General features: G+C 35.9%; 1 protein-coding gene across 1 annotated transcript; it reads left to right on the forward strand.

The window, feature by feature from the left end:
- Nucleotides 1-908: 908 nt before the first annotated feature.
- Nucleotides 909-18,187, forward strand: ilrun (inflammation and lipid regulator with UBA-like and NBR1-like domains). Its single transcript, XM_053498931.1, has 5 exons — nt 909-1,188; nt 2,399-2,553; nt 6,310-6,507; nt 10,455-10,759; nt 16,121-18,187. Exons 1-5 carry the CDS (start codon nt 1,031-1,033, stop codon nt 16,154-16,156), a joined length of 852 nt encoding a protein of 283 aa, XP_053354906.1. The 5' UTR covers nt 909-1,030; the 3' UTR covers nt 16,157-18,187.
- Nucleotides 18,188-20,035: the final 1,848 nt, after the last annotated feature.

Raw genomic sequence — 20,035 nt, forward strand, 5'->3', positions numbered from 1 at the left:
GGGCACAGACACACATACACACACTCACACACCCATTCACACACTACAGGCAATTTGGGAACGTCAATTAGCCTAGTCTGCATGTCTTTGGACTGTGGGAGGAAACCAGAGAACCCGGAACAAGAGAACATGCAAACTTCATGCACACAGAGACTGGAATCAAACCTGACTGGGAATCAAATCCACAAACATTTTAAAAATCAGACTTTATGTCTCATTTTTGTTCTGTAGCTCCTGTAACTATTGCTATGTATATAGAATGTGATTTTTCTTCTGCTAAAATACTCATTTAACTTGACAACAAATAATCGTAATGTCTTTAAGTGATAGTTGGGGCGCTACATCTAATATTTCCTAGTAGTTCAATACTTGAAAAGAAAAAAAAAACAATAATCTTCGGATAAAACTGGCCTACGCCTGAAGCCCTGAAAAGATTGGAAATGCAACAAGTGCTTTTTTCTTTTTTTTTAAGTGTCCATTCCCGTTCTAGCATTAAACACAAACGCAGCGACCAACATGTTCAGATTGGTGAACATATTAATATTGTTAATAGTATTTAATTAACCATTTGAAAAAAATCTCAATTTATGATATGTTATGATCAATGTACAGACAAAAACGTTATTTTATTTAAATAGATGAATAACCCGACACTATCTAAAATCAGACCAGCACCGTTAAACTATGACATCTAGAGATTTTACAATTATTGAAGGTAAATCGTACACAGACACACTTTACAGTACAAACACGATAGTTACGTTGGTCCATAGTACAGTAATTAAACATTAAGGTTCTGTCGTTGGTAATGTTCCGGTTGAGCGGAATGACGCCTGTGTGCGCGTGCGCGCCCACTCACAAACATGCGCTTGAATAGCAACAGCTGACGTTGTGCGTGGTGACGTCATGCGACTTCTGAGCCATGCGTACTGAGGGCTCGCCGTCGACTCTCAGTGGTTGTTGTTATGAGTGAAGCAGGCCTCGGACTAAATTAAAAAGTTCTCCCGCTGCTGCCCCGGGAAGCCTGCTCATGGAGGGCATGGACGTCGATCTGGACCAGGAGCTCATGCAAAAGTTTAGTTGCATGGGCACCACGGACAAAGATGTGTTGATTTCTGAGTTTCAAAGGCTGCTGGGTTTCCAGCTAAACCCGGCCGGCTGTGCGTTTTTCCTGGACATGACCAACTGGTGAGTCCGAGGAGGCGCACGGGCCTGGCCTACTCATACCTATTTTTTACATCACTGAACTGTTCGTTTATTATTCGTTTTCAACCCGTAGAAAAAATCCATTATTAGGTAGAAATGTAGATTAAAGTGTGTTTGTAACGACAGAAGTGCAGCTTGTTTTGTTAAGTCTTTTTTTGTTTTGTCATCAAATGTAGCTAAGCTAACTTCATTTAAAAAGTATTACAAGATTAGCGAAACATCAGTGTAGCTAAATGTCGAGGCGAAATGTAAACACACATGAAATGTAAAATAAATGCAAAATACAGACAAAACAAACGGATCTGTGGTTACACTGACAAACAGGCAGTGGCTACGCTGACAGCCTTACACCCTCCTGTGTTATTCCCACTCTGCGAGCAAAACATTAGCCCTGTGCCTCATGTTTGCTAACTCGGCTAACGTTAGCGCACCTCTGCTTGTCAACATAACTTAGCTAGCTCGTTAGCATGACAGCTAGCTCGCATAGTCACGATTTAACATTCAGTCAGTATTTTCTGTTTTCTTTACAACCTGATGAAGTGTGCATGAAAAAAAATTTGGGTTACTATTTTTAATTTTTCTGTTAGTAAGAAAATCTAATTCTTTCTGACACCTTGAAGACCCTAACTGATAACTAACTAGCTTGTGCTCACTCTAGCTAAGTTTGATAACTCCTGTGCTGGGTCAAAGGGTTTGCATCAAGTTAACGTTACATAACGCACCGTGCTCTTACTCATAATATTCCAGATGGTTTTAATATATTTTTCACTTGTACAATAATTTCAGCTTCTGACATTCTGTTTTCTATTATGTTTCTGCCTGTAATGCTTTGTAATACATTTACATTTAGGCATTTGGCAGACGCTCTTATCCAGAGCGACTTACATTTTTATCTTATTACACATCTGAGCAGTTGAGGGTTAAGGGCCTTGCTCAAGGGCCCAACAGTGGCAACTTGGTGGTTGTGGGGTTTGAACCTAGGATCTTCTGAACTGTAGTCCAATGCCTTAACCACTAAGCTACCCCTGGCCCAATTAGCCCTGACATAACATCTTTTTATATTGTACAATTCAACATTGCATAAACAACATTTAATTTAACCTATATTTCTAATGACTTGTTTTTTTTTTGTGCATTTTCGATTCTTTTAACTAGTTTCTCTTTTGTATATTTAATCTTTCTTTCTTTACAGGAATCTTCAAGCAGCCATTGGAGCATATTATGACTTTGAGAGTCCGAACATCAACACGCCATCAATGTCGTTTGTAGAAGACGTGACAATTGGTGAGGGGGAGTCCGTTCCCCCCGACACGCAGTTTACAAAGACGTGGCGGATACAGAACACAGGTTTGTGCTAGGTTGGGAATACTGCTGGAAAAGACAGGGTCATGTGACCTAAGGTCCAGCTCATGTAAGGGCCCTTTTAAACTCATTAGTCTTTTTTTGCCATGCCGAACCAGAGTCAAATAGATATGCTTATTTAATTTCACGCTTTGCAAAGGTCATTCTTGTAAGCCTATCATTATTCATTTACAAATATGACAATGAAAATTTTTTAACAAAAGTATATAGAGTAGGAAGAAATTAAAAAAAAAAAGAAATCGCCCCGAGCAACGACTATACACCACCATTTCTTAATAGATTGTTACTTATATAAATCATTTGTTAGTATTTCACTTTTTTTGTTGCTTTAAATATTCAAAATGCATCACATTTCAAAATGAAGCAGCTTAGATTTACAGACAAATACCCACAATTCAAAACTCACTGCATGTGCTGTGCAAAAGTCTTAAGCGACCGCTCATTTCTTCATATTTAGCTTTAAAAGAGCCAGACTTTCTTGTATGTACTGTATTTCTTGTATGCTTCCCGAATGACTTTTTTGTCTCTCGTGTTCAGTCCCCTCCCTGTACCTGACCAGTTTCAAAGGAATGTTTTTTGTTTGTTAATCCACACACTGACCTATAAATCATTCAAGCAAAAAAACAAAAAAAAACAAAACATATAACGTAACGCATGAATCAGTGAGAAACATGTGAAGATAATGACAGATGTTCAGACCAGTGATTTGTATATTGGTAATGCTGAGTGCTTGCAGCAGACAAGAAGGGAAATAAGGTTGCTGCTGAGGTTGTTACATAAACCACCTATTTTTAAACATTTATCTTTAGGTATCTTTTTCAGGCTGTCACAGTAAAACATTTGTTCTAATTTCTTTATTTATTCTACAAAATTAATACATTTTATTTAATATGATGAAATGTGGGGTAGCTCAGGATGTTTGAACAGTACTATATCCTTCACTTCCTGCAGTTAGTTCTATTTAAAACCCTATATAGGGTTTTATAGTGTCTTTCATATATTGCAAAAATTTCAGTGTCTTTTTAAAACACATTTAAAGTGATTTGTAAATTACAAATAGATAGATCTTTTAATAAATTGTGAGGCCATCCTTGAGTCACAGATAAATAATCAGGGCATTCAGAGTCTATACACCCAAATGCATGAATTGATTTAGCCATTAGGTCAATAGTACATTTTATAGAGTGTTTGTTTTTTTTAAACTATTTCTTTGCTGCCTGTTATCATATGGTTTTGAATAGGGCTCCAGCCTCAGACGCTTTCAAAGTTTTCAGCGTGTGTTGTGATTAGTTGTAAACACATGTGTTGTGATTAGTTGTGAACACATGGGCAAGTGCTTCTTACACAGCATGCACAGCTTCTAACATGTATTTGAAGACTACTTAGCTCTGACTGTATTTTAAGACTGTAATGTGTTTGAGTGGGTTTGAGGCTAAGATGATCGGTCGCCGCCGAATCGACTGACAAGAATTACGATTCATAAATTAATAATTTTTTTCTCCATCTTTAATTAATAGAATGTTAGGGGAAAAAATGTTAAATAAGACTAATAGCACCTATGCTTTTTGGACACTTGGCCATCTGCAGTACTTCATCATCGTTTGTTTTAGTTTGTGTCATTATTTGTTTTACACTAGTATACTTTAGCGTTCGATCTGCTCTCAGAGTCTCTGTAACGGCTGCAATTTACATGTTAGGTTTAATTAATTAATACAATAAGTTTTATAGCTACTTTTATAGCTACTGCAATTATTGTACATACCTGTCTCTGTTCAGACAGGAGCATGTGTAGTGTGTTTATATGTGTGAGAGAGCGAGGGAGAGATTTAAAGTATGATGAACATAAAATCTGAGCTCAAAAATACTTTTTAAACACGTTTTGGCAGAAAAATAATGTCATTATACTCCAACTCCAATAAGTAAACTGACTAGTCCATTTTGATCTGTCTCCATGTTATACTTCACGTTAGTGACAGCAGAGTGATGAGAAAAAGCTGAGTTGTATGTCTGAGTCATTCATTAACCCCTGGCCTGATTGGTGAATTAATAGTGTTTTACACTGTAAGTGACCAGTGAGTGAGACTGACAGCAGTCTGTGATTATTGTCCCAAGGAAGTAAGTAAGTGAACACGTGGATGCAGCGTGGTCTGTATGCAAGGAAATACATGCAGGTGAATGGCTGTTGTGCAGAACGGTCATGAGATTTTGTGTGTGTGTGTGTGTGTGAGAATTAAGATTGTGATTTACATTTTTTTTTTATTAATCCTGCCACCCTAGTGTTAAATTTAAAGTTTAGGAAAATAATTTAAATATGAATAATTTTTTATATGTTGTTCTTTAAACTCATAGAAGTTTTATTTTATTTCTAAAGATCTTAAACTTAATTTTTATCGATTAATAGATAATTTCATCGACACAGTGTGTTGTGCCTTCTTTACATGGTGTGTCTCCAGTTTTCCTCAAGTTTCTAAGTAGGTTTACGTAAATGTAAACTTGAAGCAAAATTCTAAGACCTTTTTGCTTTAAAGTGTAATACATTTTAACATGCTTTTGGCGGTGATTTTGCTGCTGTGTTTTTGTTTTTTTTTGTTGTTTTTTGTCAGACTAGTTAGTTAAAAAAAATAATCAGTCATTAGTTTTGGATTACATAAGGTTTCATGAAAGAGTCTTGACATTATGTGATGGTACAGTCAAAAGTGAAACCTGTGGACAGTTTATAGTTTAATAAATGGCTTATTCTTTAACTTTAGCTTGTTCAGGTTAGTACAAAGAGAACGCAGGTGTGTAGAGGACCGATTTAGTAAAGTATAGATACAAAGAGAAAAAAAAGAGAATAAAAAAAGAGGTTACAATCATGTGTTTTTTGCTAGTTTACATGAGAAATGTGCTAGTACTAGGTTGTAAACCAGAATTTTACACACGTTAATCACTAATTACAGCACAGTCTGTCAGTTTCTTTACAACTGGAAGTTATCAATCACTCATGCTAATTTGCATTTCTTTTTAAGAAGCAATGGCATTCTTCTTAAATCAGATTAGGGAATAAAAGATGTGTTTTTTAAATTGGATAAGATCAGTTTAGGTGCAGGTTAATGTACCTGGGCCTAGTGCCAGAGAGTCTGTTGTTTTCAAAGACAAATATGAGCAGAGACTTTTGCTGTTGTGGGACAAGTTTAGTAAGTATTTTTTTTACCGTTAAGATGTTTCTATGGTTATGTGGTCTCTCATAGAAGAGCCTTGCATATAATTTTTGTTCTAATCTTGGTTCTCTTTTATTAAGTCACTGGAATGAATTATGATTTTTCTTGTTTGTGTTGAGTTTTTGAATTGAATCATAATTCACCTGAATATTTGAATGACAAAAACCTAAGACAAAAGCTGCTAACATAGAACTCCGTATATATATAGACATGTGTATATTTATATATATATATATATATATATATACACACACACACACACACACACTACACGTATGACTTCATGATTAGTTGAAATTAGTCCTTATTATTCAAACCAATTTTTGAAACCTAAGGTGTAAATCTTTTTGTCAATTAAGAAATACAACCAGTTTAACCAGCTGCTTATTGTGCATTTTATATTTGCCCTGCAGTAGTCATTTTCTCCTGTAACAAAACACATATTCATTTGTTCAAGTCAAAATGTTGTTTGATCCCATACAAGGAAGAGGGGATTCCTAATACTTATCTTAAAACCTTACTTTTTTTTCATATTCTGTAGGATCAGAGTCGTGGCCCCCAGGCGTCTGCCTGAAGTACATAGGTGGAGACCAGTTTGGTCATGTGAATATGGTAATGGTGAGGTCTCTGGAGCCGCAAGAGATATCAGATGTGAGTGTCCAGATGCACAGTCCGGCCAATCCAGGAATGTACCAAGGCCAGTGGAGAATGTGTACAGCCACTGGACTCTTCTATGGAGGTGAGGTACCTTATGGTATTTATATTAAACACACTCTACATAATGCCATTTTCCTCTGTTGTTAATGTCATTTGTAAAGGAAATAAGCATGAAATATTTCATGGCTGTCAAATTGTTTGTAACCTGTTAAACCCTGAGGCTATTTTTAAACAATTTGTAAACTTAAAATAGTCCCTAAAACCTAAATTCATACTAACACTTTCAATATTTCAGTTTAAAATAATTGTGGGTTAAAAATTTCAAGGTGTTCAAGAGAATAAAAATTGTGTTTGAAATAATATCACAGACAGTAGTTAAGTCTTTTACAGTTTTATAACTATACTGTTTTATTTTGATAGTCCAAAGAAATAAAAGACCAAACCTTATTGGTCCATGAGTTAGTACATTTATACTGTTTTTTTTTTTTTTTTTTTTTTTTTTTTTAATAAAAAAAAAAATATAAAAATGTTAATAGATGATAAATAGAAACTTTGTTATATATATATATATATATATATATATATATATACACACAGTGGTGTGAAAAACTATTTGCCCCCTTCCTGATTTCTTATTCTTTTGCATGTTTGTCACACAAAATGTTTCTGATCATCAAACACATTTAACTATTAGTCAAAAATAACATAATTGAACACAAAATGCAGTTTTTAAATGATGGTTTTTATTATTTAGGGAGAAAAAAAATCCAAACCTACATGGCCCTGTGTGAAAAAGTGATTGCCCCCCTTGTTAAAAAATAACGTAACTGTGGTTTATCACACTCAAGTTCAATTTCTGTAGTCACCCCCAGGCCTGATTACTGCCACATCTGTTTCAATCAAGAAATCACTTAAATAGGAGCTACCTGACACAGAGAAGTAGACCAAAAGCACCTCAAAAGCTAGACATCATGCCAAGATCCAAAGAAATTCAGGAACAAATGAGAACAAAAGTAATTGAGATCTATCAGTCTGGTAAAGGTTATAAAGCCATTTCTAAAGCTTTGGGACTCCAGAGAACCACAGTGAGAGCCATTATCCACAAATGGCAAAAAAATGGAACAGTGGTGATCCTTTCCAGGAGTGGCCGGCCGACCAAAATTACCCCAAGAGCGCAGAGACAACTCATCCGAGAGGCCACAAAAGACCCCAGGACAACATCTAAAGAACTGCAGGCCTCACTTGCCTCAATTAAGGTCAGTGTTCACGACTCCACCATAAGAAAGAGACTGGGCAAAAATGGCCTGCATGGCAGATTTCCAAGGCGCAAACCACTTAAGCAAAAAGAACATTAAGGCTCGTCTCAATTTTGCTAAAAAACATCTCAATGATTGCCAAGACTTTTGGGAAAATACCTTGTGGACCGACAAGACAAAAGTTGAACTTTTTGGAAGGTGCGTGTCCCGTTACATCTGCCGTAAAAGTAACACAGCATTTCAGAAAAAGAACATCATACCAACAGTAAAATATGGTGGTGGTAGTGTGATGGTCTGGGGTTGTTTTGCTGCTTCAGGACCTGGAAGGCTTGCTGTGATAGATGGAACCATGAATTCTACTGTCTACCAAAAAATCCTGAAGGAGAATGTCCGGCCATCTGTTCGTCAACTCAATCTGAAGCGATCTTGGGTGCTGCAGCAGGACAATGACCTAAAACGCACCAGCAAATACTCCTCTAAATGGCTAAAGAAAAACAAAATGAAGACTTTGGAGTGGCCTAGTCAAAGTCCTGACCTGAATCCTATTGAGATGTTGTGACATGACCTTAAAAAGGCGGTTCATGCTAGAAAACCCTCAAATAAAGCTGAATTACAACAATTCTGCAAAGATGAGTGGGCCAAAATTCCTCCAGAGCGCTGTAAAAGACTCGTTGTAAGTTATCGCAAACGCTTGATTGCAGTTATTGCTGCTAAGGGTGGCCCAACCAGTTATTAGGTTCAGGGGGCAATTACTTTTTCACACAGGGCCATTTAGGTTTGGATTTTTTTTCTCCCTAAATAATAAAAACCATCATTTAAAAACTGCATTTTGTGTTTACTTGTGTTATCTTTGACTAATAGTTAAATGTGTTTGATGATCAGAAACATTTTGTGTGACAAACATGCAAAAGAATAAGAAATCAGGAAGGGGGCAAATAGTTTTTCACACCACTGTGTGTATATATATATATATATATATATATATACAACTCTAACAGATTCTTTTACTAGTATTTCTTCTTATCTTATTTATAATGTGTCTTATTGTATACTCTTTATACATGTAACTATTTATAGAACATTTAAAACTATAAAATAAAGGTTATTTTTATACCTATAAATACTGTAATGTTTAGAAAATAGCTGTAATAAATTACACCAGTTCATGTATCATACATAGAATACAAATGGTGACCTGTTATAGAGGAAGAGCCACCCAAAAAGGTCATAACTGAATCGAGTAAGGCCACAGTTTATATAAGTAGATAATTTCTCATTATAAGTAAAAATGAAAATAAACTTGTATAGATTGATGTAGCTAGGATGAGCAGTTTATATTCCCTTTTTCTTTTCTTTTTTTTGTTTGTGTTTAAATATACATGTACTCTTTTAGACTAGATATGATCCCATGGTGGCTGCCATTTTTTCATCTGATGTTTATTAGCATAATTAAAAAACTAGTATGATAGCTGATGTACAGACTGGCTCTATCTTCATTTTGGCTTAGTAGTGATCGTAGTAGTAAACAACAACAACAAGATAAATGTCCTGGAGAAACTGTCATCTGTGACAATTTCCAAACACATGCTAAAAGGCTCATGTCTAGCTCATAGTGTTAAAGAAATATACACTATGCTGTCTGTGTGTGTGTGTGTGTGTGTGTGTGTGTGTGTGTGTGTGTGTGTGTGTGTGGTGGGAGGGTTCTGTGCGGGTTGGTTTGTAAATAAAGGTGGCCCTGCAGCCGCCTCTCCACATCTCCCCATTCCCCTTTCGACTCACAGGCACAGAGAATGTAAGCAGCATAAACCTCATAGCTAAAGGCACCCTTGTGCTATTTTTACTTTTATTAGAAGAAAATGTACGTGTTAGGGCTTGGCTTCTCGGACTGTTTGGGAGAGAAGGCCTTAAACTAGTGGGTCAAGTTTCATGTGTATATTTTAGAAAATGAGCCGGGATGGTTCAAAACCTGGTGCATGCCCCACTGCAAGCCCCACTAAAGTCTATGGAGTGTGTCAATTTTTTGTTTTTGGCATTGATTTCAGGGGTATTTAAAAGGGATCTTTTATTTTGTACATGTTTTTGACCAAAGTAGTAGAGTTTTTTTGAGCTCTTTGACATGTGTGTCTCGTTTTTCGATTGAACCAAAACAGAGTGAGCTGAGTCATGAGATCAAAGTGTTTTAGCATGGGGATAAAAAGGATCCTTATAAATCAAACATTATATCTAAAAATAAAAACTTCATTGAACATTGCGCATGAACTGAATTTGCAAAATAATTTGTTTTATGCAGTTCTTGTAACACAGTTATACAAAAATATAAATGGTGAGGTCAAACGCAATCACTCATTTGGTTGGCACTCTTGCTGAGAAGTGGAAACATTTTGCATTTTGCTGATGGACAGATCAGAATCTCTCCCGAACAGCGCAAGTTCCTGAGTGAACTCCTGTCCCATATAATTTAAGTTTGTTTTTGGTCTAGTCCCTTTATGGTCCCATTTATACAAACTTGAACTGATGCTTCTACCATGTTAATGTATCATGTGTCTTTAGGAATAGCTGCACAAGCATGTTTTTTCTTTTCTATCTTTTTTTCTTTTTTTTACTGCTTCAGTAGTGCATGCAATTTTTAGAACTCCGGCTGTGCAGCCTTCTAGTTTGTAGCAGCTGTAGCACAATATTTTTGTCTTGATATAACTTTTTTCCCCCTAGTCCATACATCCAATTACTAATAAATTGGCAACTAATCTGCTGTATATTTTTAATTGTTTTACAGATGTAATTTGGGTTATCCTGAGCGTAGAGGTTGGCGGTCTGCTTGGGGTCACACAACAGCTGTCCTCCTTCGAGACAGAGTTCAACACTCAGCCGCACCGCAACGTTGAAGGAGACTTCAACCCCTTCGCTTCACCGCAGAAGAACAAGCAAGACGGCAATGAAGATAACCTAAAAGACACCAGAGGCCCCTGGGTGGCCCCGCTGGACTCCATACAGCAAGATCAAAACGAACTCTCTCACAACTCTGTAAATATTACGCCAAATGGTCTACAAAACAACTTATCAGTAGTGACTTACAGCCAGGTAAGTCTATGCTTGTTTTTTCTTCCTTTCAGGCCATATTTTTATCATAAGTATGCTTCTGTTCATGTACATAATTAAGGATGATTCAGTTTTTAGCTGATCCATCAAGTCCGTCACAAAAGAGTATTTTGGATCACTTATGCAAAATTCACTTTATCTACTTTATTGCGCTGCTACAAGAGAACATACTTGGATCCCAGTGCCTTCACTTCTGTTATGCAAAATTCACTTTAAATCATTGTAGACATTTCAGATGGGTCCTTCTGTGTATGTGTGCAAGCAAAAAAAAACCTAAGGAGAAAACACCCTCCCTGATTTTTGTTTTAAATCGGCTCTCATTTAAACAAGACAATTAGATCTTCCTTCTATTGTGACCTCATAAGAAGATAACCTCCCTTAGTTTGACAACAGGTTTGGTTTGGTTCAGCAGTAGTTCATTAACATAAACACTAAAACAGCACATTTGGAGGAAATAAGTGTTTGCAGCGGGTTTGAGGTTTAAAAAATATCCATAGGGTTTTCTCAGCTGGAGCAGTAATACACCCACTTTGGGATCTTTTAGAACCAAGATAACCTGTTTAGGAAATAATAAAATATGAGGTATTAATTGTATGCCATTCATCACATATATTTGTGCTTTCCAATTCCAATTGCTAACTCAATTTAGATAAAGTGGTTTTGATGTGTATGTGGCCTACTATGTTTTACTTCATTATAAAAAAAAATGGTGTTAATTTGTTTATGCTAATGATCCCACTTGTTCAATTAATTTCTTTTTTCAATTTAATTTTATCTGTGCTTTTAACAATTGACATTGTCACAACTTGACTTAAGTCATCACTATAAAAGTGACATCTCTTTGCTTTTAAAATATAATTTTATATCAGAATTATAATTTGTGCAGTTGTATTAAATTATGGATTTATAAGAGATTTACTTTCTTTTATGAATGTCAGATCAGAATTTTTCTGGCGAACTGTCCAAACAAAACAATGCATATTTTATTTATTAAAAAAAAAATCTTTAACCAGAGTATACACTATTTTAGTCATTGAAAGTGTGATAGCAAACTGTATTTACCTTGTCTGTGTATTGTAACTGGCTACAATTTTCAAAATATCTTTTCAAAAGTATCTTACAACTTTTTGAAATATGAAACCATATTGCAGCTACTTTTCTCAGTTAAACTAGTTAATTCAACAGTTAAGGTTATTCCTTTTGTTGGTATATTATAATATTAATCAAAATAAACTTCCATGTTTGACATAAGCTTCCATGTGCCATGTTGTTTAGGGCAGTGCCATAGTATAGGACATGAGACTAAATGTTTTCTGCACAGTCATTCTGACAGTGCTGCATGAATGGGGAATCATGTTGCATCATGTCATGATTTCCCTCCAACGCATTACTTAATAACACACCCTAACCTTAATGAACTGCAAAACCAAATCCAGCGCATGGCAAGCATGTCATTTTAATGAGTTTTTTGTTTGTTTGTTTTTGTCTAACACTTCTTTTCACAGCTACTGGAGTTAAGTGTTCCTCTCCTGAAGTTGTGCTGCACTGATTATACACTAAAGCCTTAATGTTATATCTGCCAAAACAGTAAAGACTATGTAATTGCTCTAAAGCACTTGGGATTTTCTGTCCAGGCAAGTTATTTTTCTGCTCCTATTATGCCTGATTAAACTAATTCACGTATTACAAGGTACTTAGAGTTCAATCAGGTATGAAAAGTGTGAATCTGGGCATTGGCTGAGGCTGTTCAGTATTTTTTTAAATATTCTTTCCAGTGATACCGTCCCTGGTGGTTTCTGACATAAGCCATATTTTAGCTGTCCAAGCAAGGGTCTTGCTGCACTGAAGCACCTAATTCTTGCACAGTTTGTAATAATTCTCTTCCAGTCTGTGCAAAGGTGGATATTCTGAAATTAATCTGCCTCACCAGTTTCAATGAATCAGTCCGGAAGCACAAGGATAGATAATGGCTGTCCTGTAAGTTGTCACTAAGGTTAATAATCCTAATTACTGAAATCCTCAACACAGAGTTCACAGTCCGCGAAGGTGAGAAACCGCTGACAGAAAGGCATCTGGGAATCCTCTTGCGATTTAAAGGATAAAAAGCAACTTTTTTTACTGGCTTGGGGTACACAATATTTTTCCTCTTCCAAAAGCAAGCATATTGCACACATTTCTAGGAGAGGAAAAATAGCCTTGGGCCAGTAACAAATAGGGATGGGAATTAACAGGGATCACCCGAAACAATATTTCCACAATACCTTGATTCAGTTTGTATATAGGTCCTATTAGTATCATGATTATATAAATATCTGAATTGGAAATTAGTTTTTAAAGAATTTGATATAATTCTAAACCAACTTAAATTATAGCCAAATAATTTGCTCATACTGCACAGGATTCTGTGCTGCCTGCCAGTGTGTGAATAGTATAGATCACACCCCATGTAGGACATAAAGGAACATTACCGTTTTGCCACCTCAAACATGTAAAAATGAAAAATTTATATATTTTTTTAAAGTAAGTTTATAAATATTTTAATTGAATATAACTCAACTATCACCCTCAGATATAACTGATTCTGTACAGAGCTCAGAAGCATCTACGTAGCGCAACAGAAATGTAATTTTATGGCGATGCACCAACTCTGTGAGCAAATTAGTCTCGAAGCCTCTCATTACACAGGCTTGAACCAGTCTTAATACAACATCAAAAATCGCATGCATAAGAAGAACCCACGCAAGAACCTGCTTACGCAGTCACTTTACCTGTGCGCTCACTGTCATGTTAACGTTTTGAGACTTTGTAGGTATTTGATAAGGTAAAAATTATGCTTTTTAAAAAAAAATTTTTTATGATCCTACAAGTGGTGCACTGAACTATTTATACATTTTTATTGCGTATGGTAGGAGTGAATTATTTGCTTAGTTTGCTTAGCAATAATAATTATGGCAGAGGACAAAGATACATAAAATCTACGTAACTTAATTTGATGTTAGTTTGTTCTAGAGGTTTACCACGGCTCTCCCTGCGTACATCCACCCAATGATGATCATGGCAATTCATCAGATAAAGATATATTATTACCTTGCAGCATGAAATAAAAGTTGATGACTCTGCGTACTGTTGAACGCCTGTGACACGCACACACACCCACACCCCAGCAGGCCAAACTGAGTTTCTGTTTTTAGGAGCGAGAGATTGTTGCACTTGGTTTTTAAGTGAGAAAACTAATGTTATATGAAAAAAAAAAAGTTGTTTAATTAGGATATTTATAAAATCCTTATACCTATAAAATCACAAATTTGATCAAATCGACACCTAAGGATCGTGATAATATCGTAGAGGGTACAGGTGACTGGTGATTCCCATCTTTACAGAATCTGATGCGTCTCTCTTTATAAACTTTCTTTCGACTGCTCCCATCAAGGAGTTGCTACAGCGGACCATTCGGACCACAAACAACTTCAGTATTTCCCTTTAATGTTCTTCATGGGATTTATCTCTCCATAAACACTAGATGGCAGCAGCAATAGTATCTTACAGAACATGAAGAATTCACAGCAAGTTTGTACCGTAACTTTCTGAAGAGACGTTACCATGAACTATTCTTTGTATAATAATCAGTATAACATCCACTCTGGTTTCCACGTGACTAGCTTGGTCTGTAGTCTAGAATTGTAGGTTGAATTACACTCGCAAGTCAGTGGGATGTTTGTGTAGTGCAAGAAGTGGCTTAACTAGGAATTCATACTATTCTATTGTACCTAATGGGGAACACACAATAGCTATAGGTTTCTATTAGCAATTGCCTCCAGAAAAGTACTTTTCTAATGTAAAGGCTTGTAGTGAGAGGGTTTTATATGTATACTCTTTGTGTATATACGGACTAAGCAGTCTCCTTTAGTTATCTAATCAGCCAATCACATGGCAGCAGTTCAATGCATAGCATTACGCAGATACAGGTCAAGAGCGTCTTGTGGTGTTCACATCAGACATCAAAATGGGGATAAACTGTGATCTCTGAGACTTTCACCGTGGCCTGTTTGTTTGTGCCGAATGAGCTGGTTTAAGCATCTCGGGGACCGCTGATTTAAAAATCACATGGACTTTTTCCAGTCTTTAACTGTCCAGTTCAAGAAAATCTGTGCCCATGATGTGGACAGATTCTTGTCCTGTGTCTGGCTAGGTTGGAATCTGATTTGTCTGAGAGAGAGGCTGTTGTGTGTGAAAATCCCAGGAGTTCAGCGGTTTCCGAAACTCAAACCAGCCCGTATTTTACCACCTTTCATATGATGATCAAAGTCACAGACATCATACTTCTCTTCATTCTGATGTTCTTTTTGAACATTAACTGATGTTTGCTTACTTGCTTGCTTGTTTGTTTTAAGCTGTTGCTATTTTTTTTGCAGTGTTTTTACTCATCATTACAAAATAAGTGTCCTAAAATCTAAAATACAATGTTTTGTCACCTCCCGATACGATATCACAATTCTTGGGTAATCGATTAAAATTGCGGTTCTATAATTATAGCGATATTACGTTTTCATTTCATTTTATAACATGTATCCTGTTTCTTTTAACATTAGTTTTCTCTTTTAAAAGTCAAGTGCAGCATTACAAACTAACTTCAAATACAAGAGTTTAAAATTTTTTTGACCAGCATGTATCTCTTGTCACCCGCCATATTTATTATGTCAAATAATAAGTCAAACTTGCCAAATAATTCACTTCCAAACAGGGTGAAAATGTTTACATAAAGTTTACTTGTAGGATTATAAAGTTAAAAAAAAAAGTGTTGTACCGCATCAGTTACATCCAAAGTCTCGAAAGTCAACAGTGAGCGGACGGATTAAGCGTCTGCGAGTGGCACGTTGTTTTGAGACTGCTGTAAGCATGTGTAAGGAAGGGGTTTGAGACTAATTTGCTTTTAATGCGTATGGTTTTTCGGAATTTAAGTTTGGGAATGCCATAACAATGCGTTTCTGTTGCGTCACTCGCAAAGCTTCTGAGCTCAGTACAGAATCGGTCATATCTGAGACCGGTTCATCTCTAATTATAAATGTAATGGGTTTTTAAAAAAAAAATATTTTGGAGTCAGTGTGGCAATATGTGAATCGCCACACAAAAGAGTTGCGATTCCTTACTTTTAGTTATTTATTTTTCATTCCTCCACCTCCTCCCCCCTCCCTGTTTTGTATGTTATTTTTGTCAATATTGATTAGGGTTGTCTTGTATCATGGCTTTAGTCTTGTTCATGCCTAATGGGCACTTTAAAGCCCACACTTTTTTCCATACATATTTTAATCTATTTATATATATTTCTTGTCTCTATCTTGACAGGGTTGTCATGGACCCTACCCTTTTGGACAGTCTTAGAAGACAAAAATCATCACCACCAGGCAGCTCAGAGGAGCCGTCACTCTGGAATCCCCCCTTTTCTGTGGGGTTACACAGGGGAGCGACAGATTTCTTATAAAGACTCGACAACCCTACTCTCCCTTTGCATTACAACACAACCTAAGATATGGACAAGGCTGTTTATATCTAAATCAACATTCAGCCATCTTCAACACGCATGTGTGAATGCTAAATTAAGATGAGTGCTAGAAATCCTCAAAGTCAAATACACAGGTTTTTGTTTTTGTCGCGTTGCTGCAATAGTCAGGTGACCTGGTGTGTGGGTGGATGCGTGTATGATTGTGAGAGAGAGAAAGAACGGTAGAGTATGTATGCTTGTAAGCTTGTGTGTGGACCATGCACAAAAGAGATATGAAAAAAGAAGCCATTGAAAAATAACTTTTGCTTGTCAAGAAGTTTTTACAGTTTACTTTGTGAACAGTCTGATTTTACTGAGAAATGAATTCATTTTTTAAAAATATTGATTCTTTCTAAACTGGTTAACATTCGTCATGGTTTTCTGAGAGTTAATATCGGAGATCTCAACGTTACTGCGAAAGGGTAAAGCTAGCTTTCAGGATCACTACACAAACTCAAAAGTAGTGTGTGTTTAAGGCCAGAAGATGGAACTGTTGAACCTTTGAACACACGAACACTCAGCTGTGTAAAGCGTAATTAGAACCTAATTCCCCACCTCCCCTTCCCTGAGCAAATTTTACCAGTTACATAATTATTATAATTGTAGTCCCGGTTATGTTTTCATTGAGGATACTGTGTGATGTTCATTTTCCTTTGAAGGCCGAAAGCTTTTGAGCTTGTGTGGTGGTTTAAATCCTAGCAGGTCTCGAATATGGCATAAATGTTTAGCTCAAGCATTGATTTCATTATTTAAAAAAAACAACTGTTTTAAATGCAAAAATCTTCAGAAGCACATTGTTGATTTATTTAGGGTTTTTTTCAGGTCCACAAAGATTTTTACAAATTAAATTGATCAAACTCTTCACTCTTTTTCCCTTCTTTTATAACTGACATTTCTTATTAAACCCCATGTATAAAATACAGACAAACCAATACTTACAGGGAAATTGTGCTTAGCCTATATCATGTTTACATAAAAAGGATATGAAAGGACATGATGTAATTAGTGTGTTTAGTGTAATATATTACACACTATATAATTGAAACTTTGTTCAGATTTTAGTTCAGTTTTAATGTAATTGGCTAAAATGAATTTGCAGTATCCCAGTTTGTCACCATGTAAAACAAGCCTTTAGAAAACATGCTCTTTGTAGATGATGTTTTTTGTCCATGCTCACCATCACCTTAGGAAAAATTGGAGTTTCTTTTAATGACATGAATCTACATTAAGAAAGGTTTGGCAAAATGGCTCTCTCTGCTATGCACCTGGTGACTGATGAAGGGATCGTCATTGATGATACGTATGCTTTGTCTTTTCCTGCATTGTATGTTTTAGTTCACCGATTATCTATGCAGTGTTTGAAGGGGATTATCCGTGTTTTTGTTTCTCCTGTTAAACACATGTTGAAAATCATCAATGCCATAGAGCTAGCTGAGGTTGTCTTCGATTGCCATAGAGATTAGACAGGGGGAACTTCCTTCAGCTGTCTCGATTGAGAATGTTTTGTGCTGCCCACAGCTCAAGGACAGTGTCATGGTTTCATGAGTCAAGTCTTCCTTGGAGTTGTTTTGGTGAATGTCCTCATCCCAACTGCACAGATCTAGTTATTTCTCATCAATTTGTGCTGTCTGGCTTTGTGTGTGTGAGAGGCGTGTGTGTTTGAGTGATTAGTAGTTCAGTTTTGCTTTTTTTTTTTTTCTTTTTGTTTGCTGTTGAGTTTTCTGCACGGTGGCATGGTGAACGGATGAGCAGAGTGTTTGCATAGAGATCTATGGTAGCACATTTAACGAAGAGAAAATACAGAAATAAAACTTTTTTTCCTGTATGTGTAAATGAACATTTCTATAATTAAATCAATACTTAAGAATTGATACTTTATTGCCAGATTTTTTTTTGCAAGTTATATTTGGCCATTTTTAAAAATCTAACTTTGATATTGTGAAAATAATGTAATAAAATACCTAACTTTATCTGCTTTCTTCAGCATTTAACCAAAAGGGAGAGATTAAGCATTGCACCAACCACAGAATACTGAAGAAGAAAAAAAAAAAAAAGGATTTATTCATTTAAAATAAGGGAACAATAGTGATTTGACTATTGGCTGCGCAGTAATATTTCAATATTTCATTTACGGGTAAGTAGATAAAAGGTCTAGATTTGGGTTTTAAGTGCAGTATTTGCATTTGAAATCTGTTGCTCTTAACTCTTTATATGAAAAGGGAACTGCTACTAAATCAGGCCATCACCACCTAAAAAAATCCAGACAAACCCATAAGGTTTTGTTTTTTTCCAGGTGAACAAAAATTTTTTTTTTTTTTTTTTTTTTTGGTTTGCCAGATGATAAACATTTTCTTACAAGAGATCAATTTATTTGTCAAAGTCAATAATCAGGAGGTTTTCACCATAAATCCTGAGTTTACCACAAAAGGTTAGTTATTGGTAAGCTTTAAAAATAAAGCTTATTACAAAGTATAAAGTATATCTTTGAAGGATTGCACATCATATGGACACTTTAAATTTTACCAGAATTATGGGAAGAAGAGAGTACTTATGATCCAAAGCATATCATTTGATATGGACAGTTATGACAATTTTTGTATCTGTGTATTGTCTGCTGACAGAAGAATGGATTTGATGTTTATATGGCTTTGTAATCAGTTAACATTTCAACAAATAACCCCAAACACATCAAATAGTGCTTCATAGTTTAATGCACAATGCAAAGCACGTTTCAAAAGCAACCCAAGTTTTTTTTTGTTGTTGTTGTTGTTTTTTTCTTGTACAGATAAGCAGTGGAATGTTCAAACATCCCCAAAAAAATCCATTTGCATTTGTCTTTATGTAAAATTTTTCAATTGTTCAGGTTTTAGCTCATTGAATAGAACCAGATGTAACACCACTTGCCTCTGCATATAACATCAGATCTCATATTGATTCAGTCACCAGATTTCAATACAATCGAGCACCTTTGGGATATGGTGGAATGGAAGAATCGCATCATGGATGTGCAGCCGAGAAACATGCCTGCAGCAACTGCATAATGCTGTTATGCTAATATGAAGAATCTCTAAGGCTCCTCGTTGAATTCATGAGGGTAATTTGATGGAGTCGTAATTTGTAGACTTGACAGTAAACCTGAGGCAGCCATTAAGTAAGTATGTTCATGTTAAGTATCATGTTCAGTGTTGTGGGAATTAACCCCATGTGTAACAGCTGTAGTCTTTAACCATTCTGTTTTGGGGAATAACGCAGTTGCAATAAAATCACTAGTTGCAGATAAGAGCTATCACAGCTGTGGAAATTTCTCTCTTTATCAGTCAACCAGAACACTTTAAGTTCCATTTGAGAACTCTACACTCATATGCGGAGGGATGTTTTAAAGAAAGGCCAAATGTTTGTGAACATTTGACCTTAACACCTATATATGGATCTGGATGTCCAGAAGCACCTAATTGTATAGGATGTCGTCGTATGCTGCTACATTAATAATCCAGTTTCAAAAGGATTCAAGTAACTTAAAATTTTAAAATTCCATAACAAATACCAGGGATAAAATAATCAATTACTGGGATGGATGTTTGTCTAAATATGTACACATCAGAGTTATGAAACATAAATGATGTGATTTATTAAGTCTGATGAATTGATGTAGTACTTTATATATGCTTATTGTCCACCTTAGAAGGAACACCTGTACACCTGCACATTTATGCAGTTAT

This window comes from Clarias gariepinus, chromosome 6 (genome assembly GCF_024256425.1).
Source record: "Clarias gariepinus isolate MV-2021 ecotype Netherlands chromosome 6, CGAR_prim_01v2, whole genome shotgun sequence".
In the NCBI taxonomy this organism is placed as follows: Eukaryota; Metazoa; Chordata; class Actinopteri; order Siluriformes; family Clariidae; genus Clarias; species Clarias gariepinus.

Bases quoted from the DNA above. Each gene is read 5' to 3' on its own strand.
- ilrun (XM_053498931.1), top strand. From the start codon at position 1,031: ATGGAGGGCATGGACGTCGATCTGGACCAGGAGCTCATGCAAAAGTTT. The intron at 2,554-6,309 runs GTTTGTGCTAGG...CATATTCTGTAG, and splicing joins GTGGCGGATACAGAACACAG to GATCAGAGTCGTGGCCCCCA. The intron at 10,760-16,120 runs GTAAGTCTATGC...CTATCTTGACAG, and splicing joins CAGTAGTGACTTACAGCCAG to GGTTGTCATGGACCCTACCC.